The sequence below is a fragment of the Salvelinus namaycush genome, chromosome 20 (genome assembly GCF_016432855.1).
Source record: "Salvelinus namaycush isolate Seneca chromosome 20, SaNama_1.0, whole genome shotgun sequence".
Lineage (NCBI taxonomy): Eukaryota > Metazoa > Chordata > Actinopteri > Salmoniformes > Salmonidae > Salvelinus > Salvelinus namaycush.
In genome coordinates, this window is record NC_052326.1 from 51326545 (window position 1) to 51346897 (window position 20353).

At 45.1% G+C, this 20353-nt stretch overlaps 2 protein-coding genes across 3 annotated transcripts; both read left to right on the forward strand.

Moving 5' to 3' along the window:
- Nucleotides 1-323: 323 nt before the first annotated feature.
- Nucleotides 324-3174, forward strand: ccdc51 (coiled-coil domain containing 51). 2 transcript variants are annotated; one of them, XM_039015287.1, is made up of 4 exons: nt 324-419; nt 968-1366; nt 1722-1886; nt 2114-3174. In XM_039015287.1, exons 2-4 carry the CDS (start codon nt 1028-1030, stop codon nt 2918-2920), a joined length of 1311 nt encoding a protein of 436 aa, XP_038871215.1. In that variant the 5' UTR covers nt 324-419; nt 968-1027; the 3' UTR covers nt 2921-3174. The 2 variants fall into 2 exon arrangements, with proteins under 2 accessions (XP_038871215.1, XP_038871216.1); XM_039015288.1 differs by having other exon boundaries at nt 338-440.
- A 367-nt stretch (nt 3175-3541) lies between these two features.
- On the forward strand, nt 3542-19381 carry mcm2 (minichromosome maintenance complex component 2). The gene is made up of 16 exons (XM_039015289.1): nt 3542-3605; nt 4540-4733; nt 4906-5069; nt 5202-5326; nt 5498-5636; nt 7155-7374; nt 7632-7839; nt 8056-8190; nt 8496-8687; nt 9459-9552; nt 9750-10000; nt 12646-12885; nt 13039-13281; nt 13575-13757; nt 15740-15895; nt 18700-19381. Exons 1-16 carry the CDS (start codon nt 3600-3602, stop codon nt 18808-18810), a joined length of 2661 nt encoding a protein of 886 aa, XP_038871217.1. The 5' UTR covers nt 3542-3599; the 3' UTR covers nt 18811-19381.
- Nucleotides 19382-20353: the final 972 nt, after the last annotated feature.

The window sequence follows — 20353 nt, forward strand, 5'->3', positions numbered from 1 at the left end:
GTGTCTCTCTTCATCGAATACAGGCTGTTGACGTCAACAACCCTCATCAAATATTTTAAAAAATATGACAAAAATGAGATGTTTCCACTAATCCAAAGAAAGGATAGGCGGGAGCTAGACAGACGTTTTGTGGACAACGACTACCACTGTTAGGGCAGAGACGTGTATCTTGTCAGTATATCCATAATCTTTGTTTACATATTTGAGAACGCGTATTTTCATTGTTAGAGCGGTCACTTGACTATCTTGGCAATATATTAGACAATCTTTGTTTCTAATCCGCGCTGTTAGGACCTTACTTCCACTCTAAACCGGATGCAGAATATTTGTGATGTGCCTGATCATAAACATTTTATGATAAAATTACTATGTACGTTTTGTAGCCAGCTGATAATTTGCTTAATACTTGAAGACAACCGGTACGTGATTATTCTTATTAGGTACATAAAAACAAATCAGAGATCAATAGCAAGGACTAGAACATGATGTGTATTTAGCCCTGGGTTGCCTAAAGCAAGTTTGAAAACTGTCAGCTGCTAGCTAGCTAGGTAGCTACGCTAGCTAGGCCGCTGTCTATGGTAATTCATTGGGCGTCTAAACCACTGCATCATGGATGACATCCAAAATGGCCATAGATTTTCAATGAATCCATTAACACCAGCATTGTAGAGGTCAACCGAGCTTTTGCAGTGTTGCAGAAATGTAGATATTATCCTCCAGATAGCCCAGCATATCTGAAGCAGGGGTGATACAGGAAATGCCAGGGGGATTACAGTAACTAAGATAGTGGCGTTTTGGAAGATCTAACGCTAGCGAACTAGACTGTACTAACTAGAGTTATTCAATCATTTTTGATAGCTACGTCGAAACATTATAAAACATTGATAAACATTCATTGATACCTCAAACATCAGGTTTTGTCTTGTTTACTGTCTTGTTTATTCTTATTTTATATATTTGTACACAGGTGGCAGCTCCAATGTCTTGTGCTTTAGCATCATAGTGAATATAACCCACTGGTTTCTCAATGAGGTACAGAGGTAGACAGCTCATACCATGGTGCCATGGAACATCATGTCTCTACCGTTTCCACATCACTGGCACGGTTAGAGGGACAGTGTCTTTCAGCAGGGCCTACAGCACACAACAACCGCCACCATCTCCAAAAGATGACGGAGCAGACAAACCTGTTGTTCCTATTCAAGAGCGTGCCGTGGCTACAATACAGAATTTGACTGACTTGGGGAAGCAGTGGGGACAGAAGTCTGTGAGCACTGCCTCAAACACAGTTAACTACTGGTGGGAGAGGTACGAGGAGTTTGTCGGCCTGAATGAAGTCAGAAATGCTCAGTCTCAAGTCACAGAGGTAAGTCCGTTCCGTATGGAAGGCAAGTCAGGAAACTAAAGGTTGTGATATGTTTCTCTAAATGTATCTCGCTATTTCATCACTTGAGGTTTAGTTTCTCCTGACCACATGACCTTACAAGGGGAAAAACTCTGGGGCCTGTCTATAGGTGTTGTCTGGGGACCTATAACTAGTGCCCAGAGTTCTTCCTGCTCAGGTCAAGTGGTCAGGGAAACTCCTGTCTCTAGTCCTCACACAGTTTCCTAAACTTGTAATCTGAACAGCTCAAGACCCATAGCCTATAACTAAGGCATCAAAGGTTTTTTCCGGTCAGATCATATACTTTCCCTAAATTTCTAATCATCTGTATATTTAGGCAGAGAGGGCCTTCATGGTGGCCAGAGGCATGGTGCGTGAGGCCCATGGCAGCCTGGAGGCCCTACAGGTCAGGCTGAAGGAGGTGAGAGATCGACTGGATCGGGTCTCACGAGAGGAGGCCCACTACCTGGAGCTGGCCACACTGGAGCACAAGCTGCTGCAGGTAATACTGTCGAGACCTATTTAGATGTACAATCCATTGTTGAATATGAATGTATCTTTCTGCTGTCACATTGCCCAATCCCATGAAAATACACACACACAGATGCACACGCACGTTGTCAGCTGCAAAGCAGTTTGTTGTGTTTGAGTTGAGGAGACTCACGTTGGGGACTTTAGTTGTTGTATACATTTTTATAAAGAAAATAAGACATTCTCACCATTTTGTAGGAGGAGCGTCGCCTGCGGACAGCCTACGAGAATGCAGAGGGTGCAGAACGAGAGAAGTTTGCCTTATTCTCAGCTGGTGTGCGTGAGAGCCACGAAAAAGAGCGGACTCGGGCGGAGCGCACAAAGAACTGGTCTGTGATAGGCTCAGTGCTCGGAGCTTTGATAGGGGTCATGGGGTCAACCTATATCAACAGAGTACGCCTACAGGAGCTGAAGACCTTACTACTGGAGGCTCAGAAAGGACCTGTTAGTCTACAGGAGGCTATTAAAGTCCAGGCCGGTATGCATAAGTCTCAACAACAGGAGCTGAGAGGCCTTATAGACACTCTGAGGGTTACTCTTCACCATAGAGCAGCTCAGGTGATAGCTGAGACAGATGTGAAGAAGCCAGTGGCTGTTCGGGTTCCGGAACCCATCGTGGTTCCACCCCAGCCTTCTCTGGGTGCCACCGAGGTAGTTCTGAAAGAGATATTGCTCTATAGTCAGAAAGCACAGAGTCTTATAGAAGTCATCCAGCCACAGCTAGGTCAGCTTGAACAGAGTGTTGGGAAGGTGGAATCAGAACTTCTGGCTGTTCAAAACTTGATTGAGACTTATCATAGGGAAGAAAAGCCGTCAGTAGTTATAAGTCAGCAAGATTCCCAGATGTTTGTTTGCGACACTAAGAGCGTCATGCAAGGTCTTGACCAGACGGAGAGAAGACTTGAGGCCTCAATAAGCCAGACTACCATGTACAACACTGTTCTGGCTTACGGTGCGCTTGCTGTCACTGTTCCTGCACTGTATATCCTCTTTAGAGGTGTTTGACTAATGTTATGTACTGTAAGAGTGATATTCATCTTACAGGGTCCATCTTGATTTACAATGAAATAATTACAAATTAATGTTGTGATTGCTGTTTGTTTTTACTACAGGCAAAATGAACCATGCACTGATGTTAAATCATTACTGTATATATTGAGTGTGAAGCTAAAATAATTTGAGTGCTGTATCTAGATAAAAAGCAAATGTAATACATTGTAAAATATTTGAATTAAGAGTACTGTCTATTAAAATTTAATACATTGTCAAATATTTTGTCATCTTTTTAATGTAAATGGTTCTAAACATTAGTGCAAAAATAATTTAGAATTCCTGTAAAAATCAGCGTAATATATCATGTGTATTTCACAAAGAAAAGATAGTCAATATGTGAGAACACGGCACAATTCTGTTTCTCACGTCTTCAGTAAAACAACTGATAATCAGTACCCGGCTTTCTGAGGGAAACAAATCGAGCGCATCCAAAGGATCCTGCTTTACATTAGATTGACCTATCACAGAGTACGCTTTTTGCTCTGACCAATCATAAGGCTGCTCTTTGGTTCATTATTACATATTCATAATATTTCGCGCGCTTTGTATACCACGTGACGATTTCGCGGGAAAAGTAAGTGGTAAAAAATACATTTGCGTAGCAGCAGTAGAGACAAGCAAGCACGAAGTAATGGCGGTGAGTGATTATTATCAAAATCGGCAATATATGTTTCAACATATTTCTTTTTTTGACAGATAGTTGATTGTTTATTTCACGTTTATCTATTCCACTTGCTCTGGCAATTGTAAACATGTTTCCCATGCCAATAAAGCCCATTGCATTGGAAGTTGTTTATGTTCCTTGATAAATTATCTGAGGATTTCTGTTCGTTCGTGATGTCTTTTGCTCGCCAGTCAAAGTTGAGAAAGTGTCAGGAATCGACTCACGTTGAAATCATGTGCTGGTTAACGTTATATCCATAATTGTATTAATCTTCATAGTGACAATTGAGTGCCAATGATGTGCCTAGCCATGATGGCTGACAAACTGGCACACTTTAGCTACCTGGCTAACAATAGAAGCCATGCAGATCACATTTTTTGTGTAATTTAGTTAACTACATGGCAATGAACATTTAACTTACATATATAATATAAACGATTAACTACAGATTTTAGATCAGTTCGATGTCTGACTAGCTAGCGAACTAATGAAAGTTAGCTGCTAAGAGCGTTGGGCCAGTAACCGAAAGGTCGCTGGTTCAAATCCCGAAGTCGATCAGGTGAAAAATCTGTCATGTGTCCTTGAGTAAAGGCACTTAACCCCAATTGCTCCTGTAAATCGCCCTGGATAAGAACGTCTGCTAAATGACTCATTTTAAATGCAGCAATTTAAAATGGACTGTTAAAAGTTAGCTATCTGGCTAGTAAACTGCTTTCCACAGTTTGAGCCTTTGTTCACCATGTTTAAGGAATAGGTATATTAATCTTAGCCAGCAAGCTATCTAGCACTAAACTATGTGTGTTGAGACAATAGATGGACTCTGTAATATATGAAATGCAACAGTCTGTAGCAAATGTAACAATGCAAAATACATCTGACTTGACAGCTTGTCTTTTTCTGTTGTCAGGATTCATCTGAGTCATATCATATGGCAACCAGCCCCGGCAGAGGCTCCAGGCGGGGGGAACTGACCTCCAGCCCCGGAAGAGACTTGCCCCCCTTTGAGGATGAGTCTGAGGGGCTCCTGGGTGAAGGAACTCTGCCTGGGGAAGAGGAGGAGGAGGGAGACGGGGAGGAACTGATTGGAGATGCAATGGAGAGGTGAGCAAGGGAGGAGAGGTAGAGGGAGGTGTTCAGACCCTGTAGTCTTGTGCTTTACATGTAGTGTTTTCAGGTTATAGCTATGTTATAGCATGTTTACTAAGCATTTATACCACAAATTATATAGGGTTTATAATACAATATGATTTGCTTATACATTCTTCCCATGCAGAGACTACCGAGCCATTCCTGAGCTGGACAGGTATGAGGTGGAGGGTCTGGATCTTGATGAGGAGCTGTCGGAGCTGTCTCCTGGAGCCAGGGCTGCTGCTGAGGACGCCATGAGGAGGAGAGACAGGGAGCAGGGAGGCAGGCTGAGGAGAGGACTGCTGTATGGTGAGAAGTTCTTCATAGTCTGTTATAGATTTTCTGACCATAAGATTAGATGTTCTACTCTTAGATAGTGGGATTGAAACAACACACATCAGGTTAAGAAACTCCTCATCACCTTCCTCTTCCGTCTAACAGACAGTGAGGATGAGGATGAAGAGCGCCCAGCCCGGAGGCGTCGCCTGGCGGAGCGGGCTGCAGATGGCACCGGGGCGGACGACGAGGAAATGATCGAGAGCATCGAGAACCTAGAGGACATGAAGGTAATAAAATATTTATTATATTCATTCATATTATTGATTTATTTTTCTGTGAAGCGCGTTGTATTTTTACCTTGTACAACATGTGCTATACAAACGGTTGATGGATGGATGAATTGGTTGGTGGATGGATGAGTTGGTTGATGGATGTATTGATGGATGGATTGCTTGCAGGGCCACTCTGTCAGGGAGTGGGTGGTCATGGCCGCGCCACGTCTGGAGATCTACCACCGCTTCAAGAACTTCCTGCGCACCCATGTAGATGAGAACGGGCACAACGTCTTCAAGGAGAAGATCAGCGACATGTGCAAAGGTACTTGTGTGTGTATGTATTTGTGTGTGTGTGTGTGTGTGTGTGTGTATACATATGTGTGTATATGTATGTATGTATGTATAAAAAAAAATATATATACACAAAAATATGTGGACAGCCCTTCAAATTAGTTGATTCGGCTTTTTCAGCCACACCCGTTGCTGACAGGTGTATAAAATCGAGCGTACAGCCATAGACAAACATTGGCAGTAGAATGGCCTTACTGAAGAGCTCAGTGACTTTCAACGTGGCACCGTCATAGGATGCCACCTTTCCAACAAGTCAGTTTTCACATTTCTTCCCTGGTAGAAATGCCCCGGACAACTGTAAGGGCTGTTATTGTGGAAGTGGAAATGTCTAGGAGCAACGACGGCTCAGCCGCTAAGTGGTAGGCCACACGAGCTCACAGAACGGGAGTGCTGAAGTTTGTAAAAATTCTTCTGTCCTTGCTTGCAACACTCACACCTGAGTTCCAAACTGCCTCTGGAAACAACGTCAGCACAAGAACATTTTGTCGGGAGAGTCATGAAATGGGTTTCCATGGCCGAGCAGCCGCACGCACACACAAGCCTAAGATGACCATGTGAAATGCCAAGCGTCGGCTGGAGTGGTGTAAATCACGCCTCCATTGGACTCTGGAGCAGAGGAAACGCGTTCTCTGGAGTATTGAATCACACTTCACCATCTGGCAGTCTGACGGACGAATCTGAGTTTGTTGGATGCAAGGAGAACGTGGCAACAGTTTGACGAAGGCCCTTTCCTGTTTCAGCATAACAATGCCCCGTGCACAAAGTGAGGTCCATACAAAAACGGTTTCTCGATCAGTGTGAAAGAACTTGACTGGCCTGCACAGAGTACTGACCTCAACTCCATCAAACACCTTTGGGATGAATTGGAACGCTGACTGCGAGCCAGGCCTAATGGCCTAACATCAATGCCCAACCTCACTATAACGCTCTTGTGGTTGAATGGAAGCAATGTTCCAACATCAAGAGGAAAGCCTTCCCAGACGAGTGGAGGCTGGTATAGCAGCAAAGGGGGGGACCAACTCCATATTAATGCTGACGATTTCGGAATGAGATGTTAGGTCTGTTCTGAAGTCGGACTGCGGAGTCACTGAAAATTACAAATCACCTTGTATCTATAGTAGGGCTGGGAATTGCCAGGGACCTCACGATACGATATCATAATACGCAGATACCAATACAATATCTATTGCTTTTCTCACGATTCTATATGTATTGCGATTTGATGTATAGTGAGCAATGTTTGGAACATCTGCTGCAGAGAGACGAGAGCCATGAGAACTAGTTTTGATCAGTCAGGGAAGTGCTGAAAACCATGTTGGCTCACTATTTTAAAAAGAGGATAGAGAACAAACTATATCAACTACAACAGTAGGGATTCTGCACCTGGCTTTACTTGATCTTTGAAATGGGTTGACCTTGACTGTGTCTAAAGGTTCACGGTCTTGAAGAAAGACTACATTACTGATGTATTTAAACCAACCCCGTCCAGAGAACAAGGAGAGTCTGGTGGTGAACTACGAGGACCTAGCAGCCAGGGAGCATGTCCTGGCCTACTTCCTGCCAGAGGCGCCTACTGAGATGCTGAAGATATTTGACGAGGCAGCCAAGGAGGTAGTCCTGGCCATGTATCCCAAATACGACCGCATCGCTCACGAGATCCACGTCAGGATCTGCAACCTGCCCCTCGTCGAGGAGCTGAGATCCCTCAGGTAAATACTGATCACATGTCTTCCATGATTTAAAAGTAGACTCAGCGATACAAATTTAGCATTAGTTCAGGCCAACTTTTGCAATAACAAGAGCGAGAGGCTAGTCTCTACAGTTGTCACAGAGCTACAACAGTGCAGTAGAGTTGAGGGAACTCCCATGCACACAGGCTGATACTGAGCCTCTTGCATCACTCCCTCTATAGGATTAATATGATTGCTTTTCCAATACCATGCTAATTTTCTTTTCTCCTCTCCAGACAACTCCACCTGAACCAGTTGATCCGTACCAGTGGAGTGGTGACCTGCTGTACAGGTGTTCTGCCACAGCTGGGCATGGTCAAGTACAACTGTAACAAGTGTAACTTCATCCTGGGACCCTTCTTCCAGTCCCAGAACCAGGAAGTGAAGCCAGGGTCCTGCCCTGAGTGCCAGTCTTTCGGCCCCTTCGACATTAATATGGAGTTGGTGAGTCAGTCGACCAATAGAAATACTCTTAAAAAGGTTAGAAATATGAGTGGACTAATAAAAATACTATCTGATGAGGTTGAACCAGGAAGGGAAGCCAGGCTTCTGTCCTCAGCGCCAGGGCTGATTCTTCACCAGAGTGTGGAGGCTGAGGGGCTGACTAATAGATAAAGACTAGGCAAGAAATAAGACTTTTTTTTTTTTTTTTTTTGTCAGACTGTGTACCAGAACTACCAGCGAATCACCATCCAGGAGAGCCCCGGGAAGATCGCCGCTGGCCGCCTCCCACGCTCCAAAGATGCCATCCTATTGGCTGACCTGGTGGACCAATGCAAACCTGGAGACGAAATAGTGAGTTTGACTCCTAACAGAACTAATCTCTGTAATTCTCAACACTGTAGGGCACTAACATTGTCTGCTAGTGGGATGTACGGGGCTGTGAGACGAAAGACACATGTCATTGCATCAAGTATGATTTTAGTAGGTACTTGATGAATGCGAGGCCATTCTGAACAGCCATGTTTTTTTTACTTGTATTTATTTTCTCATCCCAGCAACATGTCTGACTTTAACATTCTAGATCCTTCTTGTCAAAGAGGACGTTAACTTATTACGACTAGGTAGCTAGGTTATTAATAACGTCTCTTTCCCTCCAGGAACTGACGGGCATCTACAACAACAACTATGACGGCTCTCTGAACATGGCCAACGGCTTCCCGGTGTTCGCTACGGTCATCATGGCCAATCATATTGCTCGTAGAGACAACAAAGTGGCCGTGGCTGAGCTCACTGACGAGGACATCAAGGCCATCGTGGCTCTGTCAAAGGACGAGCGCATCGGCGAGAGGGTAAGTTAGTAGCACCTACTGGTAAACTGTCAGACCACGAGCTCATCAGAGAGAGGGTGAGTTAGGCGGGACCCTGCTGGTACGGCAGGAGGACCCCGTGGTCACAAGTCTTTCCGTCTTTTATGTATGGTTTATTTAATAACAGATACAAGCCCATTGACATACTGTGGAAACAATTATTAATGGCTTGTGGCACAATATAGACTGAATGTACAAAACATTAGGAACACCTTCCTAATATTAATTTGCACCCCCTTCCTTTTGGCCCTCAACAGCCTCAATTCATCGGGGCATGGTGTTTTAAAGCGTTCTACAGGGATGCTGGCCCATGTTGACTCCAATGCTTCCCACAGTTGTCAAGTTGGCTGGATGTCCTTTGGGTGGTGGACAATTCTTGATACACACTGGAAACTGTTGAGTGTGAAAAACCCAGCAGCGTTGCAGTTCTTGTCACAAACCGTTGTAACTACTACCATGCCCTGTTCAAATGCACTTAAATAGTTAGTTTTGTCCATTCACCCTCTGAATGGGATACATACACAATTCATGTCTCAAGACTTAAAAATCCTTCTTTAACCTGTCTCCTCCCCTTCATCTACACTGATGGAAGGTGACATCAATAAGGGATCATAGCTTTCACCTGGTCAGTGTCTATAGCAAATGTTAATTGTCAATATCCGTAGATTGGCTTTTAGTCGTATTTTCTTTGGTCTGTTCATCCCCACCGGTACACCCTGTTCATCCCATGGGCTGTCTCCTGTCTCTCTGCAGGTCTTTGCCAGTATTGGCCCCTCCATCTACGGCCATGAAGACATCAAGAGAGGCTTGGCTCTGGCTCTGTTTGGTGGAGAGCCCAAGAATCCAGGTTGGTGAACCATTCAACATCAGCGGTAGCCAACGCTCCTTCTGGAGAACAACCTTCCTTTAAACTGAGTTGGCTGTTTGATCAAATAAAAAAATGAATTTTCAGTAGCTTTCTTGAATGAGGGCTACTCAGTCCTCTGTTATGATTCATCTATCCTTCCTCTGTTCTGGGCTCTTACCTTTCCCTCTTTTCTCCAGGTGGGAAGCACAAGGTGCGAGGTGACCTCAACGTGCTCCTGTGCGGTGACCCCGGTACGGCCAAGTCCCAGTTCTTGAAATACGTTGAGAAGGTGGCCAGCAGAGCGGTGTTCACCACCGGCCAGGGAGCCTCCGCTGTGGGCCTGACCGCCTACGTACAGAGACACCCGGTCACCAGGGAGTGGACCCTGGAGGCTGGAGCCCTGGTGTTAGCGGACAGAGGGGTCTGTCTCATCGACGAGTTTGACAAGGTGAGAGGGAGAAAGGGTTGATATGATGGGAGAGAGGGGTTAGAGTTGGACTAAGGGAGTGGACTCTAGAGGCTAGGACCTTGGTGTTAGTGGACAGAGGGGTCTGTCTCATCGACTTTAAGGGGTGGGGGGGAAAGGGGTTGTTAAGGTGTGGGTGGGAAAAGGGAGACCAAGTGTAGTATATTTCCAGCAACATTCAAAGTAAAGGATTTGTTCATTTTTAAAACTGTTTAGTGCCTTGTGCAGGGCCATGACAGGTCAGGAAGATCTCCTAACGATGGAATAGGAAGTGTAGTTTCTCCTGTCTGTGACACTCCTGTAGACTGTAGTGCTCAACATGTCTCTCCTGTCTGTGACACTCCTGTAGACTGTAGTGCTCAACATGTCTCTCCTGTCTGTGACACTCCTGTAGACTGCAGTGCTCAACATGTCTCTCCTGTAGACTGTAGTGCTCAACATGTCTCTCCTGTAGACTGTAGTGCTCAACATGTCTCTCCTGTCTGTGACACTCCTGTAGACTGCAGTGCTCAACATGTCTCTCCTGTAGACTGTAGTGCTCAACATGTCTCTCCTGTAGACTGCAGTGCTCAACATGTCTCTCCTGTCTGTGACACTCCTGTAGACTGCAGTGCTCAACATGTCTCTCCTGTAGACTGCAGTGCTCAACATGTTTCTCCTGTCTGTGACACTCCTGTAGACTGCAGTGCTCAACATGTCTCTCCTGTAGACTGTAGTGCTCAACATGTCTCTCCTGTCTGTGACACTCCTGTAGACTGTAGTGCTCAACATGTCTCTCCTGTCTGTGACACTCCTGTAGACTGTAGTGCTCAACATGTCTCTCCTGTAGACTGTAGTGCTCAACATGTCTCTCCTGTAGACTGTAGTGCTCAACATGTCTCTCCTGTAGACTGTAGTGCTCAACATGTCTCTCCTGTAGACTGTAGTGCTCAACATGTCTCTCCTGTAGACTGTAGTGCTCAACATGTCTCTCCTGTAGACTGTAGTGCTCAACATGTCTCTCCTGTAGACTGTAGTGCTCAACATGTCTCTCCTGTAGACTGTAGTGCTCAACATGTCTCTCCTGTAGACTGTAGTGCTCAACATGTCTCTCCTGTAGACTGTAGTGCTCAACATGTCTCTCCTGTAGACTGTAGTGCTCAACATGTCTCTCCTGTAGACTGTAGTGCTCAACATGTCTCTCCTGTAGACTGTAGTGCTCAACATGTCTCTCCTGTAGACTGTAGTGCTCAACATGTCTCTCCTGTAGACTGTAGTGCTCAACATGTCTCTCCTGTAGACTGTAGTGCTCAACATGTCTCTCCTGTAGACTGTAGTGCTCAACATGTCTCTCCTGTAGACTGTAGTGCTCAACATGTCTCTCCTGTAGACTGTAGTGCTCAACATGTCTCTCCTGTAGACTGTAGTGCTCAACATGTCTCTCCTGTAGACTGTAGTGCTCAACATGTCTCTCCTGTAGACTGTAGTGCTCAACATGTCTCTCCTGTAGACTGTAGTGCTCAACATGTCTCTCCTGTAGACTGTAGTGCTCAACATGTCTCTCCTGTAGACTGTAGTGCTCAACATGTCTCTCCTGTAGACTGTAGTGCTCAACATGTCTCTCCTGTAGACTGTAGTGCTCAACATGTCTCTCCTGTAGACTGTAGTGCTCAACATGTCTCTCCTGTAGACTGTAGTGCTCAACATGTCTCTCCTGTAGACTGTAGTGCTCAACATGTCTCTCCTGTAGACTGTAGTGCTCAACATGTCTCTCCTGTAGACTGTAGTGCTCAACATGTCTCTCCTGTAGACTGTAGTGCTCAACATGTCTCTCCTGTAGACTGTAGTGCTCAACATGTCTCTCCTGTAGACTGTAGTGCTCAACATGTCTCTCCTGTAGACTGTAGTGCTCAACATGTCTCTCCTGTAGACTGTAGTGCTCAACATGTCTCTCCTGTAGACTGTAGTGTCATGTCTCTCCTGTAGACTGTAGTGCTCAACATGTCTCTCCTGTAGACTGTAGTGCTCAACATGTCTCTCCTGTAGACTGTAGTGCTCAACATGTCTCTCCTGTAGACTGTAGTGCTCAACATGTCTCTCCTGTAGACTGCAGTGCTCAACATGTCTCTCCTGTAGACTGCAGTGCTCAACATGTCTCTCCTGTAGACTGCAGTGCTCAACATGTCTCTCCTGTAGACTGCAGTGCTCAACATGTCTCTCCTGTAGACTGCAGTGCTCAACATGTCTCTCCTGTAGACTGCAGTGCTCAACATGTCTCTCCTGTAGACTGCAGTGCTCAACATGTCTCTCCTGTAGACTGCAGTGCTCAACATGTCTCTCCTGTAGACTGCAGTGCTCAACATGTCTCTCCTGTAGACTGCAGTGCTCAACATGTCTCTCCTGTAGACTGCAGTGCTCAACATGTCTCTCCTGTAGACTGCAGTGCTCAACATGTCTCTCCTGTAGACTGCAGTGCTCAACATGTCTCTCCTGTAGACTGCAGTGCTCAACATGTCTCTCCTGTAGACTGCAGTGCTCAACATGTCTCTCCTGTAGACTGCAGTGCTCAACATGTCTCTCCTGTAGACTGCAGTGCTCAACATGTCTCTCCTGTAGACTGCAGTGCTCAACATGTCTCTCCTGTCCAGATGAACGATGCAGACAGGACCAGTATCCACGAGGCCATGGAACAACAGAGCATCTCCATCTCCAAGGCCGGCATCGTCACCTCGCTCCAAGCACGCTGTACCATCATCGCTGCTGCCAACCCTATCGGTGGTCGCTACGACCCGTCTCTGACCTTCTCTGAGAACGTGGATCTGACCGAGCCTATCGTGTCTCGTTTTGACGTCCTGTGTGTAGTCAGAGATACTGTGGACCCAGTGCAGGTGAAGACTATTGGCCAACTTATCAGCTTTCTGTTGTTCTCTCATCATCCCTGTAATGATATGACCGGATGTTTTGTTAGTTAGCTGAATGAATTGACACTTGTTCTTTGCAATATTGCAACCTTCTAACTTGTCTTTGTCCACCATTTACAGGATGAGATGCTGGCTCGTTTCGTGGTGGGCAGCCACATCAAGCATCACCCCAGCAACAAGGAGGGTGGCATGGCTGGCTTGGAGGAGGTGGTTCTGCCCAACACCACAGACGTGCCTCCTATCCCCCAGGAGCTGCTGAGGAAATACATCATGTACTCCAAGGAAAGGGTCCGGCCCAAACTCAACCAGATGGACCAGGATAAGGTGGCTCACATCTACAGCGACCTGCGCAAAGAGTCCATGGTGAGTGTGTCACAACCGCTGGTTCGAGCCCTCAGACGGTAAGACTGTAAGCTAGCTAGCTGAGCTAAAGCCTGGGGAGATGATGCAAGGCCCTTAGCTGGCATGGGTCCATTTCATGTCCCAGAACATTTCATTGATATTTCAGTTCACTTTCTGAGTTGATGCCGAACCTGAAACGAATGAAACGGATACTTTAACATGTAGTTGTATTTTATCCTGGAGGGGTCGTGACCTTCATATGTCCAAACTGTCTACTGACAATAATAATTCAATAACTTAATGTGTCTGTGTAGGCGACAGGCAGCATCCCCATCACGGTGCGTCACATCGAGTCTATGATCCGCATGGCGGAGGCCCACGCCAGGATGCACCTCCGCGACTACGTAGTGGAGGATGACGTCAACATGGCCATCCGAGTCATGCTGGAGAGCTTCATCGACACTCAGAAGTTCAGCGTGATGAGGAGCATGAGGAAGGTAAGCACAGGGAATGTGCTAGACTATACGTGGGTCGTGTTCACTAGAGCAAATTGTAGCGAAACGTTTTGCAACGGAAAAGGGTAATAATATGCGTTCTTCTAGTTCTGTAGAGGGTAAGATGGTGCAGGAGGGAAAAAGCCCAACATAGATTAGTCTCCACTTAGTGGTCATACACTATTAATATATAAGGATTGGACTGTCTGTCACAACACGGTGAATACAGTATGTCAAACACTGGTTCCTGGTCCTCTAGATGTTACCTGGCGCTCAGACGAGATGTCAAGCTGCTGCTTTTTATTCTGAAACTAACTCAGACCTGCCAACATGCACGCATTTTCCGTACCAACTATGCAATTCTCTGTCCAGGTACGAGATCCGAGTTAAAAGTATGCAGAAATGAATAGGGCCTGATTTTGGTTTGTTTTTTAAAATAAAAAATAAATCCACTGAGTAAATCTCACATCCCGATTCTCAAACTGCAACACACAGACATGTCCGGAGTTTGTGTCAACGGACATGGAGATGAATACATCATTATTGGACGTAGCTACCCCCGTGTGTGCCCCTCCTGTTTGTTGTGATGCTGAGTTTGCCGACTGTCAGCTGTACGTCAACACATGGACAAATCTCTTTTTGACCCTGTGTGCTGTGGAAAGGTAAACACTAATTGTTTCAAGCTAACGTTTGCGAACATAAGATGGACATTCAGTGGGCTCTAAAGTGCCAGCAGTTCACTCGCATTTGCTAGTGAGAGAAATTAAATGCAAATACGAAAAATAATTCTGCGTCCCATTAGTTGTATCACACTCGCTTTGTGCGAGTGTGATACAACTAATGGGACGCAGAATTAAATGTGTATTTTCCACTTAACATTACGAGGATCACGCAACCTGATAAGACTGTAACTAATTATGATCCATGTCACAAAAAGTATAATAAAAAATAAATATAAACCTCTTGTCATTAAATGGAGTCGGGAGTTTAGAAGACTGCACGATGAAGAATGAACGAGTGTCTGGTATTGGCTATAGAGGCAATGCTTCTAAAATGCCTTGGCACTAGATTTGAGATTACATCATTTCAGATTTTTGAAATAGATACATGTGCTGCAAAGAAATACAATGGGCACATTTTACATAGGCTGAAACACCGGACTCTTCTAGCGGTCAGATTCCCTTTGCGGTAGCCTACTGAACAGCGGTCCGATTCCCTTTGCGGTAGCCTACTGAACAGCGGTCCGATTCCCTTTGCGGTAGCCTGCTGAACAGCGGTCCGATTCCCTTTGCGGTAGCCTGCTGAACAGCGGTCCGATTCCCTTTGCGGTAGCCTGCTGAACAGCGGTCAGATTCCCCTTGCGGTAGCCTGCTGAACAGCGGTCAGATTCCCCTTGCGGTAGCCTGCTGAACAGCGGTCAGATTCCCCTTGCGGTAGCCTGCTGAACAGCGGTCCGATTCCCTTTGCGGTAGCCTACTGAACAGCGGTCAGATTCCCCTTGCGGTAGCCTGCTGAACAGCGGTCAGATTCCCCTTGCGGTAGCCTGCTGAACAGCGGTCAGATTCCCCTTGCGGTAGCCTGCTGAACAGCGGTCAGATTCCCCTTGCGGTAGCCTGCTGAACAGCGGTCAGATTCCCCTTGCGGTAGCCTGCTGAACAGCGGTCAGATTCCCCTTGCGGTAGCCTGCTGAACAGCGGTCAGATTCCCCTTGCGGTAGCCTGCTGAACAAGTTTAGCCTAGTTAAGCTTTGTGTAGCCAGACTTCTACCATGTGTGTAAATGGAATGCTGTCAAGAAAAAGTTTTCCAACCTTTTGATAGACTGGATTTAGTACAATTCTACAATTGCGATCAGACTCACAAACAGCATGCGCACGAGGGTGGGGGGAGAGAGAATCTCAAATATGCCGCACGCGTCTGGTACTCTAAAAAGTTGGACAGGGTTGGCAGGTCTGCTAACTTATCCCTCGTTTCCTCCTCTCTCTAGACGTTTGCCCGTTACCTGGCGTTCAGAAAAGACAACAATGAGTTGCTGCTGTTCATCCTGAAGCAGCTGGTGTCGGAGCAGGTGGCGTATCAGAGGAACCGGTACGGAGCACAGCAGGACACCATCGAGATCCCAGAGAAAGACCTGGTGGACAAGGTAATGAGCTGATGGTGGTGTCTTAATGAATAGTGTAAAATGTATTACTTACATTTCTACTGTAATGTACTATACCAAGCTGTTTCATCTCGGTCTCCTCTCCCTTATTGTATTCTAGCAAGATGCTAACAGCGTCAGCGCCGGTGTAGTAGGATTCAGTCTTAGTCCTACATTGAAGCTTTGCCTGTTTGATGGTTCGTCTGAGGGCATGGCGGGATTTCATATGTGTCCCGCTCCTTGAAAGCGGCAGCTCTAGCCTTTAGCTCTGTGCAGATGTTGCCTGTAATCCTTGGCTTCTGGTTGGGGTATGTACGTAGTCACTGTGGGGACAACGTCATTGATGAAGCTGGTGACTGAGGTGGTGTACTCCTCAATGCCATTTGATGAATCCCGTAACATATTCCAGTCTACTAGCAGAACACTCAAGGAGCATCCGCGTCATCAGACCACTTCCGTATTGAGCGAGTTGCTGGTGCTTCCTGATTTAGTTTTTGCTTGTAAGCAGGAATCAGTAGGATAGAATTATGGTCAGATTTTCCAAATGGAGGGAGAGCTTTGTATGCTTCTCTGTGTGGAGTAAAGGTGGTATAGAGAAGAAGTGTGAAGTTGCTTTCTGTTCTTCCCCTTGGGGAAAATGTTTAATTTTGTTGTCAATGCTGATATACACTGAACAAAAATATAAATGCAACATTCTATATCTTGAGTACATTAAACATAATTTGCGGCTATTTGTGAAGTTCAATAGTTTCCAACATATACAGGGCATTCGGAAAGTATTTAGACCCCTTGACATTTTCCACATTTTGTTACGTTGCAGCCTTATTCTAAAATTGATTAAATTGCTTGTTTCCCGCAAGCTACACACAATACCCCATAATGACATCACAATACCCCATAATGACATCACAATACCCCATAATGACATCACAATACCCCATAATGACAAAGTGAAAACAGGTTTAGATTTTTTTTTTAGAAATGTATTAAAAAACTGAAATATCACATTTACATAGGTATTCAGACCCTTTACTCGGTGCTTTGTTGAAGCACCTTTGGCATTAATATCAGCCTCGAGTCTTCTTGGGTATGACGCTACAAGTTTGGCACACCTGTTTTTGGGGAGTTTCTCCCATTCTTCTCTGCAGATCCTTTCAAGCTCTGTCAGGTTTGATGGGGAGCGTTGCTGCACAGCTATTTTTCAGGTCTCTCCAGAGATGTTCAAGTCTGGGCTCTGGCTGGGCCACTCAAGGACATTCAGAGACTTGTCCCGAAGCCACTCCTGCGTTGTCTTAGCTGTGTGCTTAGGGTCATTGTCCTATTGGAAGGTGAACCTTCGCCCCAGTCTGAGATCCTGAGCCCTCTGGAGCAGGTTTTCATCAAGGATCTCTCTGTACTTTGCTCCGTTCATCTTTCCCTCGATCCTGACTAGTCTTCCAGGGCCTGCCGCTGAAAAACTTGGGGGTGGAAGCTGTTTAGAAGCCTCTTGGACCTAGACTTGCTGTGCGGTAGCAGAGAGAACAGTCTATGACTCGGGTGGCTGGAGTCTTAGACAATTTTTAGGGCCTTCCTCTGACACCGATTGCTCAGTTTGGCAGGGCGGCCAGCTCTAGGAAGAGTATTGGTGGTTACAAACTTCCATTTAAGAATGATGGAGGCCACTGTGTTCTTGGGGACCTTCAATGCTGCTGACATTCCCCAGGTCTAAACCCGTTTTTCAATTTGTCATTATGGGGTATTGTATGTAGCTTGAGGGGGGGGAAATATTTGATACATTTTTGAATAAGGCTGCAACGTAACAATGTAGAAAAAGTCGAGGGGTCTGAATACTTTCCGAATGCACTATACGCTGATAAAAAATGTAAACGCAACATGTAAAGTGTTGGTCCCATGTTTCATGGGCTGAAATAAAAGATCCCAGAAATGTTCCGTACACACAAAAAGCTTATTTTTCTCTTTTTGTGCACATATTTGTTTACATCCCTCTTAGTGAGCATTTCTTTGCCAAGATAATCCATCCACCTGATCGGTGTGGCATATGAAAAAGCTGATTTAACAGCATGATCATTACACAGGTGCACCTTGTGCTGGGGACAAAAGGCCAATCTAAAATGTGCAATTTTGTCACAACACAATGCCGCAGATGTCTCAAGTTGAGGGAGAGTGCAATTGGCACGTTGACTGCAGGAATGTCCACCAGAGCTGTTGCCAGAAAATGTAATGTTTGTTTCTCTACCATAAGCCGCCTCAAGTCATTTTAGAGTTTGGCGGTACGTCCAACTGGCCTTACAACGCAGACAACATGTATGGCGTCGTGTGGGCAAGCGGTTTCCTGTAAAACGAGTGCCCCCTGGTGGCTTTGTGGTTATGGAATGGGCAGACATAAGTTACAGACAACTAACACAGTTGCATTTTATCCATGGCAATTTGAATGCAGAGATCCTGTTTTTTGCGGGGGTGGGGGGGTTGTATCTTTGACCAACAGATGTATATCTGTTTTACCAGTCATGTGAAATCCATAGATTAGGTTCCCAATTTATTTATTTAAATTGACTGATTTCCTCATCAAATTTTCTTATTTATTTATATAGCCCTTCTTACATCGTCTGATGTCACAAAGTGCTGTACAGAAACCCAGCCTAAAACCCCAAACAGCAAGCAATGCAGGTGTAGAAGCACGGTGGCTAGGGAAAAACTCCCTAGAAGCGAAACCTAGAGAGGAACCAGGCTCAGTAAAAATCTTTTTAAATTGTTGCTTATGATTTTTGTTCAGTATAGTTTAATTGTTCCTTTCTCTCCTTCCCCAGGCCAGACAGATCAGCATCCACAACCTGTCAGCGTTCTATGACAGCGACGCGTTCCGATCCAACAAGTTCTCTCACGACATGAAGAACAAGTTGATCCTGCAGCAGTTCTAAATCTGTCCATCTGCTGTTGCCTGGGGGGGGGGGACTACCTACTGCGTTCTAAATGCACCCTATTCCCTATGTAGTGCACTACTTTTGGACCAGGGCCCATAGGGTAGTGCACTAGTTTTGGACCAGGGCCCAATGGCACCCATCTCAGTCTGGATGTGTAAATAATTGTAAATGTTTGTCACCCTGTTGGAAGAAGGAAGCGTTCTAATATGTCGTAAAATGGCCCAATTTCTTATCAATGTTACAATTAGTCTGGATTCATGGTCTGGATTCATGTATGACTTGTGTGAATGTAACATGTATATTTCTTCATTACGAACTTTTCAACTTTCTCATCTTGAAACACAGCTTGTGTGTTTATCAATTGTTAGTGTTTTTGTAATGTTATGGTTTAGCTGTATTAATGTTTTTGAAAGATGAACTACAATAGTTGTGGGTTCATTTCAGTCGACCCAGAACTAAAGTATTGCATCATTTTTGACTGCACCATGTACACTTAGCAAAAAAAAATAAACGCAACATGTAAAGTGTTGGTTTCATTATCTGAAATAAAAAAATCCCTTAAATTGTACATGCGCACAAAAAGCTTATTTCTCTCATTTTGTGCACAAATTTGTTTTCCTTGTTAGTGAGCATTTCTCCTTTGCCAAGATAGACCACACCTGTCAGGTGGATGGATGGATTATCAAAAAGTTGATGAAACGGCATGGTCATTACACAGGTGCACCTTGTGTTGGGTCCATAAAGGCGCTGTTTTTTCCACAATGCTACTGATGTCAAGTTTTGAAGGAGTGTGCAATTGGCATGCTGAGTGCAGGAATGTCCACCAGAGCTGTTGCCAGAGTGAGTATTGAATGGTAATTTCTCTACCATAAACTGCCTCCAATGTTGTTTTGGAGAATTTGGCAGTATGTCCAACTGGCCTCACAACCGTAGACCACATGTAACCATCCCAGCCCAGGACCTACACATCTGGCTTCACCTTTGGGATTGTCTGAGGGTGGGTGCTGAGGAGTAATTCTGTCTAATAAAGCCCCTTTGTTAGGAAACAACTCATTCTGATTGTGCCTGGCTCCCCAGTAGGTGCACCCCTGCCCAGTCATGTGAAATCCATAGATTAGGGCCTAATGAATTTATTTCAATTTACTGATTTCCTTAAATTAACTGTAACTCAGTAAAATATTACATTTGTTGCATTTTATATTTTTCTGTATATATTTATGTAGTCTGTCTGTGAGAGAAGGTGTTGTAGATAGTCTGTGGTTTCAGGTTGGACATTCTTCTTGATGTTGTAATATGGTCTTCATCTGTACCAATCAGTTTATGCTGACCTTCATGCATTCCAGTTCTGGTCTGGGACTGTAGAATTCAGGGATTTTTTGTTGTTGATAATAAATGACAATTATTGAAGCTTGTCATGTGTACTGAAGATATGGTCAGAAAGTGTACTTAGGAGGACCCAAAGTGTCCTTTGTGGACAGTGTGTCACCTGCAGCCACTGCAAGGATCAACATATTTAGTCCTAGTAGCCTGCTGCATGTAC

Coding starts and splice junctions, on each gene's coding strand:
- ccdc51 (XM_039015287.1), top strand. CDS start 1,028: ATGAGGTACAGAGGTAGACAGCTCATACCATGGTGCCATGGAACATCA. Junction 1,367..1,721: donor CTCAGTCTCAAGTCACAGAG/GTAAGTCCGTTC, acceptor CTGTATATTTAG/GCAGAGAGGGCCTTCATGGT. Junction 1,887..2,113: donor TGGAGCACAAGCTGCTGCAG/GTAATACTGTCG, acceptor ACCATTTTGTAG/GAGGAGCGTCGCCTGCGGAC.
- mcm2 (XM_039015289.1), top strand. Junction 7,375..7,631: donor GAGGAGCTGAGATCCCTCAG/GTAAATACTGAT, acceptor TCTCCTCTCCAG/ACAACTCCACCTGAACCAGT. Junction 8,191..8,495: donor GCAAACCTGGAGACGAAATA/GTGAGTTTGACT, acceptor CTTTCCCTCCAG/GAACTGACGGGCATCTACAA.